The sequence below is a fragment of the Hibiscus syriacus genome, unplaced genomic scaffold, assembly GCF_006381635.1.
Source record: "Hibiscus syriacus cultivar Baekdansim isolate YM2019G1 unplaced genomic scaffold, ASM638163v2 tig00116997_pilon, whole genome shotgun sequence".
Classification (NCBI taxonomy): Eukaryota; Viridiplantae; Streptophyta; class Magnoliopsida; order Malvales; family Malvaceae; genus Hibiscus; species Hibiscus syriacus.
The window spans coordinates 3879795-3887935 of record NW_024063513.1 but is presented as its reverse complement, the minus strand read 5'-3'; the positions used below and the strand labels follow the sequence as shown (position 1 = coordinate 3887935).

Here is an 8141-nt window from a genome sequence, read left to right as displayed (position 1 = left end):
ACCCCTTTGGTCTCGAGACTAGAAGTGTTGGTCTCGAGATCAGGCCCCAATTTCAACAGCATAATGCATTTTTGGTACCTATACTCATAGGGGTATCGATACTACAGCTAGAGTATCAATACTACCCACCTCAGATGGTCATATTCAATCCATTTAAGGTTTGTAAATGGTATGTAAGGATAAAGCTTAGTCCGTGTGGGACGTAAATGGCCAAAGGGCCCCAGAGACACTCGTAGGAGTGGGTTTTAACCAGTGTAACCATAGTAGGTGTAATGCGTTCAAGTATCTCAAGTAAAAACGTAACATATATTCATGGATATATGATTAGTGCACAGGGTGTACTGACGAGAGGTACGACCATGTAATCAGATTTTAAGATCGCAGTGTCATATTCCGCAAGAACGATCGAGAATGTTGGACGCACAATTATTCCTCTAATTCTAGGGTGAATTGAGGGAAAGCGTAGGATTAGTGAATATAACATTGCTACCCTTGAATAAACCTGAGTTAGATATCAGGCCAACAAGAACCACAACCAGTAACCGACAAACTCAGTAATCTTAGTGAAGTCTCAAATCGCGTAGAGATTTCCCCAGAGTCAGAAAATGACTAAAATGCCCTTAAACAGCGAATAACCATATCACTATAGGCTAACAATAATAACAGACTAATAAACCCTAGTATAGCATTCTAGATAAGAGAATGAGCGAGATAATAACCAGTAAACAATAAACGAGATTAGTAATAATAAATTATCAGTAATAACTCAATAATAACCAGAACAGTAACAATAACATCTAGAAACAGTAATAGTTAAAATGTCATAAAACTAGCTTTTGTATGACACTAGGGAAATAACTGGGACACCCGAGTTACTTTAGCAGTAAGGCGATTGTCTTATTTGTCAGTATGTCTATGTATATACCAGTTAGTGCTAAGACACTTCTTTTTCTAGCTGGGCGCAGATGCCCCAAGACTCGACGAAGTAAGTTGGTGGGGTGTACATTTTTTATGCAATTCTGGATCTCACCTTAGGTACCAAAGGGTATTTATGCAAGATAGAGGGGTGCGTGAGCTCTGAGATGCAACCCTTTAGTCGTACCATGATGCCTACCACAACTAATGCATGAGTCACAACAGAGTCAGTAATGCATAGCAGAGTTAGTGTTGCCTTCAGATAATGCACATGAGCATCAATATCATATTTAGACAATGCAAGTCAGATTCAGACATTAGGGTTAGAGATACCATTTTAGAGATAGGGCAATTAAGCCTTAAGTAGGAAACACTTGATCTAGATCACACATGTATCTAATTAGTATCAGGTCTTCAGCATGCTTGTATTCATGAATTTTTTATACTGCTCTAGATTAGCGATTATACTGTTGGGCTTTGTAAGCTCTACCTTCATATGTTTTTTCGTTGGCAAGTTAGTAGTATGAGCAGTTTATGGAGCACCGTCGCAGCCAGACTTCTAGCATCTCCTTCAGAGTACTGTACTGTAACTTAGTGGGCATATGTATTCATAGAACCTTACTAATGTATTCATTTATTTGAGCTCAGATCCTTTATTATTTTGGTTTTGAATTATGTGTCACGGAGCTCCAATTGTGTAAAATATTTTAATACATTTATTTATGTTTTAAATATGATACCATTTAGCAGGTTTAAAAAAAAGAAAATGAGCAGGTTTCGAAAATCAAGGGTTGTTTCGTAGCCCAATGTGACACTTTAAGCCCAATCGGGTTTAGGGTGTTACAACTTTAGATAAACACATTTCCACTAGGAAATTTGTAGATTCGTGCAATTTTAAAGAATCATTCTCATACATATAAATTATAAATTTACATGATTAATGCAATTTGGGTGGTCCTAGTGAGACAGACTTGATGGATTTACCAATTTGAGATGTTGAATTTTACCAATTTGACAGTGAAGGTGGAATGGCACAAGGTTGTTTGGTTCCCTATGCACATTCCCAAGCACTCTCTCATTGCTTGGATGACTATCCTTAACAGATTACCTACGGCTGACAGACTTATCCGAATGGGGATTGGGGTGGACGATAAGTGCAGGCTATGTAGTGTTGAGGCTGAGACCCGCAACCATATCTTCTTTGAATGCTCATACTCAAAAGCTGCTTGGGGGATCATCACTCGACTGTGTAATGTTGACAGAACAATGGGAAGCTGGGATGAGGAATTAAGCTGGGCGATCTCTAGATTTAAGGGCAAAACTTTTCTTATTTTTATACTTAGAATAGCCTGGTGTGCATATGTATATTGTATATGGGAAGAAAGAAATCATAGGCAATTTAGGGGTAACAGCAGAGGCATTGATAACATTGTGAATTGTATTAAAGAGATTGTTATGATGAAATCTGTTCGTATAGCCATAAAGAGTAGCGTAGTTAACAGGGATATTTGCCTAGCTTGGGGAATTAGCTCCTCCTAGGAGGTGGGTGCTGTTTTTGGGCATTGTATTGTTGTAGCAGTGAGTTCTATTGCTTCTTGGATAATAACATGAGGAATTTATCCAAAAAATATATAAGTTTTGAGTAGTCCTTATGAGACAGACATGATGAACTCATCGAATTGAAAGATGAACTATTAAATGTTCTTGATGAATTCATATCTTAGGATTTGGGTGGTCCTTGTGATACGGAATTGATGAATTCATCAAATCTTAAAAATTGAGAGGTTGAACTTTCTAAATGCTTTTAATGTTTTTATATCCATGATTTAAGTGGTCTATATTAAGATAGACTTGATGAAATTACCTACATAAGTGTGAAGGATTAGCCACCTTCTATGAAAGATTTTGCGCGATCTTTCTAGAGCACTGACTAGCGTCCCAAGGTATATTTGGCTAAATCTGTTGATATACCGCGAAACTTATTTGGTGAAGAAGTTAGTTGTGTTGTGAGTTTACTCCTATTTTAACAAGTTCCAAATTCATTCACTTGTTAAGAGAAGAATTACTCATTCCACTATGTGTTAATTCTAGATACGTTCACTGTATTTAAGCAACTAATTTCATAGAACTGCAACCATAACTTCATGGACGGCAATATGTGATAACTTAATTTTCAACAACCACATGCTTGCTAAATATATTCGAAATTTTACATTTCTTAATACTAATCATCTCCTTTTTGACTTTCAAGAGCCTAAAATAAAGTTAACTCCCCTTCATTTATCAATTGTTTAGGTTACAAAAACGTTGGATAACACGTAAATAAATCTAAAACATATAATTCTTCCTCGCTTTTCAATTCAACCATGGATTACCACATTACTTGGAAGAGAGACATACAACTAACAATAAACACTAATAATGGAACTGCCATTCCAAGCTCTTTCAAATTAAAAACACTAACACGAAATTTAACCCAACTAGTTTTTGTGTTATTTTTTTCTTTAAATTATAATATTCAATATAATTAATATTCAAATTTTAATAAATTAATCGATTAAATTTAATTCATTTGATTTCATTATTGATGCGACGTATAATACGATGTGAAATCTAACATTTTTAAACATTTAATATTATTTGATTTAAAAATAAGATAATCTTACCGCCGTATAAAAATTTTCAATACACTAAGATTACTTTGTTCTCGTAACATATCATCATTTACATAATATATATATGGCCATGTACATATTTCATTAGCCTATGCCTCATAATATGGCAACATTTGCTTATATTATACGTCGGATCAAACTAAACTGAAGACATACATGACTAACAAATAAAAAGTGATCTATGGAGGCACAGTTATTTGTCATACTAAAACGACAAACGAAAGATACCCGACTAGTTTGTGCCTCTTCCTAGTTATTTTCACCTTGCCAAGTCCAAACTATGTCCTTAAGGGCCGGCCTCAATTCTTCCTCGTAAAACTTGTTGTACTCAAGAGTGTCACCGGTGGATTTCGACAACTCCACCACCGCTACCTCCGATGCCAGCTCGAAAACCTTCGCCGTCACTGCTAATTTCCCTTTCCGTCCTTCTACTTTCCCTTGCATTTTTACCTTAAATCCTTTCGTAGCGAATACCTTAAAGTTCAACTTATTCGCCATGGATTCAAGCCTCACCAGAGTCGCTGAAGCCGAACACTTTGAAGTGAATATAGAAGCTGGCTTTTTCTTGTCTGCGAACAAATTAGACAAATCGAATCCTGATGACATGGATGTGATCAGTTCAAACGCGTTGTAGAAAGGTGGCGGGGATGATGATGATGTACTTTCGAACTTCCCATCGCTCTCGATCTCATCCTTGTCGCCATTTTCAACCGACGATGAGTCTTGAACTGGAACAGCATCAGGCTTCAAAAACCCCTTTCGGAACCAGGGATTGGCAATGATCCCTGGAATCGTAATCCTCTTTTCAGGGTCAGCAACGAGTAGCTTCGAAATTAATCTCCGGGCGTCGTTCGAAACCCAGGGAGGAAACTCATACTCGGCCTTGAAAACTTTCATGTACATCTTCATAAGATTCTCAGCTTGGAAAGGCAAACACCCAGCCAGCAAAACAAACAAAATAACCCCACATGACCAAATGTCAGCTTTGGCTCCATCGTACCCTTTCTTCCTCAGAACCTCGGGTGCGACATAAGATGGAGTCCCACATTGCGTGTGAAGCAAACCATCGTTTCGTAGCTGTTCCGGCAAAGCAGAGAGTCCAAAATCGGTGACTTTCAAGTTCTGATTCTCGTCCAAGAGCAAATTCTCGGGCTTCAGATCACGATGGTACACGCGTCGACTGTGACAAAACTCGACCGAGCTGATCAGTTGTTGAAAGTATTTCCTGGCTGAATCTTCCTTTAACTTCCCTTTGGCTACCTTAGCGAACAATTCACCACCTTTGACATACTCCATTACGAAAAAGATTTTGGCTTTGGTTGCCATTACTTCTTTTAGCTCGACAACGTTGGGATGACGAACCATCCTCATGATTGCGATTTCCCGCTTTATTTGCTCCATCAAACCTTCTTTCTTCACTTGCTCTTTGTTGATAGCTTTGATGGCTACACTTTCTTGGGTGGACAAGTTTTTACCATAATAAACCTTGGCAAAGGTACCTTGCCCTAAAACCCTCCCCATCTCGAACTTCCCGAATACGATTTTCCTCGAACCATTCTTCTTAGTTCGATTCTCAGCTTGCCCTCCCATGCCTCAAAGTAAAGTAAAGTTCTCTCTAATTAAGAACGGGAAACATTTTCTGGATCATCTGGTTCACTGAAAGATATGGGTAGAAAAAAGTTTGAGACTGATGATTGGGGTGAAATAGGGGAAAACTGATGGGTAAAAAGAAGCCGACATTTTGTAAGGAAGAAAACAAAGCAGTGATTGTTTGTCTTGTATTGTATGCATTGACGGGCATGGTATTCTGGAGGGAACAAAGAGGACTGCGGAAGGAGCGGCAAAGCACACAGAAATGGAAATTATCATAGAATTTAACGATAAGAAACATCAGGCCAACGAAATAAGGGACACACGTTAAGTATCTGCGGGGTAAAGTTACTAGATGACAAGACTTGGACTCGGGTTGGTATTCGAAGCAGTGAAGCTTCCTCCTGTGTAAAAACTGTATTTGCCAAATCAGTACCAAATTCCCCAATACTTTGGCACAAGCTTAGTTGCATTTTAAAGATCACAGTGAATCTGGAATATTCTTTTACTGTACTCCCAAACGATGTAATTAAGGTTTAAGTCACAGCTTTAGCTTCTTACCAGACATAATTAAGAACCGTAAGTATTATGGATATGGTTTGGTTTTTCTTGATTAGGCTCACACTCTGTCCATAGTTTTTTTTTTATTATATTTTTACCAAAAAAAATAAAAAATAAAGAGATTGACCAAAAGAATAATCAAGAATATGCATCCCCACTAGGGAATTTTATATCAAAATTTAACCTACCAGATATCAGTTTTAGGTATCTATTTTTTTTCCAATTTCAATTGGCGATAATGATAAAATAGCATTTCATGTATTTTAAATACAGGTAGCATAAAACTATTCTTACTGAGTGTTCAATTTTTTTTTTTATTTTTTCTGTCATACATGTTCATAAACATTTCGGATGGATCCACGTTAAAATTTTCATGTTTATAATACCTTTTCTCTCTTATCCACAAGTATAGATATTTGTTTCTGCATAATATTAAACATTATCTCCCATGTATATAAATTAGTTTCATTGACTATGTTTACATATAAAAATTCTAACATAAACCAAGCTAAGGCCAGGATTCCACAAGTAATTTTCGTTACAAAGGTGGATGGAATAATACCAGGATCATGAAGAAGTTATAATTTGAGAAATAATCTATTAACTCAAAATGAATGTTAAAAATGAGAATAATATTTTTCATTACAGTGGGTATCCGAACTTAGGGCACAGAGAGGGGAAAGTAAATCCCTGATCACTAATCACTGTTTGGGGAAATAAGATTTTAATTAATACGAATTTGATAATTTATCTTCTGTATTTAGGGATAATGATTTCAAATATAAAAATATCTACATATGAAATTTTAAGATAAATTTACTGGATACTTTTAAAAATAATTAATATATTAATTATTCAATTAATTAAGTTTAAGATTCACACCTTTTATTAAAAAAACTTACAATCTATTACCCAAAAAAAAACTTACAATCAATAAGTCAAATGAATCATTCTTATGATTCCAAACTAATAGAACTACACTTATCAAAAACATGGGTTGGGCTTTAAACTAACATTCAGATTTATATAGTCTAAATTATTTTTTGGGTAAACTACACATTTTTTCACTAACGTTTGAGGTAGTTTTCGTTTTTCCCACTGATATTTCAAAAGTTACAATTGGTCACTAACGTTATCGATTGGTTACAAATTGGTCACTCAACGTTAACAAATGTTAACAGGTGTGACGAAAAACATACCTAGCACATTAAGTGCTTACATGGACTTGGTTGACTAGGTTAATCGTCATGTTGGAGACCCAAATATATGGTCTGTAACACCCTAGATCGGTACAACACACAGTCGACCGGATTGGGTGTCACACGGAACCACCGAAGTGGCTGACCAACTATTTTCTCAATATTCTTACTTTTAAACAACCATAAACCATGACCATTTGCATGCATAAATCATTGATAAAATATAATGAAAACTTTAACATCGGGGCTCCCAAAATAAATCATTTACAAATTAAAATAATAAACGGACCACTTAAATTACAATTGACGACTCAACTTTACATTAGGGTTTATAAATATATATACCCTTCAAAATGCTGAGACGTACTCTGCTCTGATCTGGGTTTGGACCTCGATCTCTCTAAGGCTCCTCAACTGGTCAACCTACTAACTTGCCAACGAAAACATCCGAAGGCTGAGCTGACTAGCTCAATACCACACTAACAACTAGATTATACTAAAAGTGCATCATAGAACTACATCAAGATTCTCAATCAATAGTGAATATCCCCGTGATATTCACTCTCTACTCTAATGGTAGACATCATGGTGCGGCTGAGGGATCTCTGAATCTAAGAGCTCACACACCCCTCTAGTCTTATCGAGGATATGAGCCCCGAAATCTCTGCATCAGATACCATACCCCCGACTAATCTACCATTCGCGGGTGTTCGGACCTTGCGCCCTAGTTAGTCAGTTTTAAGGACCTCGTGCCCTCCCTAAGGTTATGTCCGGACTGCATCTATACTTTCGACCCCACTAACTTTCTAACGAAACTCGAGTGTCCGAATCGTTTCCCAAGCATTAAACAAGGCTAGTTTTATGTCACCCTAATTATTTGGTTTCTACGTTTGATTTACTATTAATATTGTTCCACTTGTAGTCTTTTTGATGATATAACGAAGTGTTGGGGTATGTCAAGTCTAATTCCCTTAAAAACTTACATTTTTGCCCAAAATATACTAAAAGTATCGATACTAGCCCAAGAGTATCGATACTCCTGCAAAAGTTTGATATTTTATATAAGTTTCGATACTTTTAAACAATATGTAATGCCCAGTTTCGATACTTTTTGGGAGTTTTGAAGCTACGACCCAAAGTTTCGATACTCCTACCTAGAAAACACGATTTTACCAAGAAACGAAGAACAAATATCGATATT

At 36.5% G+C, this 8141-nt stretch overlaps 1 protein-coding gene across 1 annotated transcript; it reads right to left on the bottom strand.

Moving 5' to 3' along the window:
• Positions 1–3641: 3641 nt before the first annotated feature.
• On the bottom strand, positions 3642–5214 carry LOC120194143 (CBL-interacting serine/threonine-protein kinase 5-like). The gene has a single exon (XM_039196532.1). The coding sequence runs from the start codon at positions 5178–5180 to the stop codon at positions 3840–3842; it is 1341 nt and encodes a 446-aa protein (XP_039052463.1). The 5' UTR covers positions 5181–5214; the 3' UTR covers positions 3642–3839.
• Positions 5215–8141: the final 2927 nt, after the last annotated feature.

Coding starts and splice junctions, on each gene's coding strand:
- LOC120194143 (XM_039196532.1), bottom strand. CDS start 5,180: ATGGGAGGGCAAGCTGAGAATCGAACTAAGAAGAATGGTTCGAGGAAA.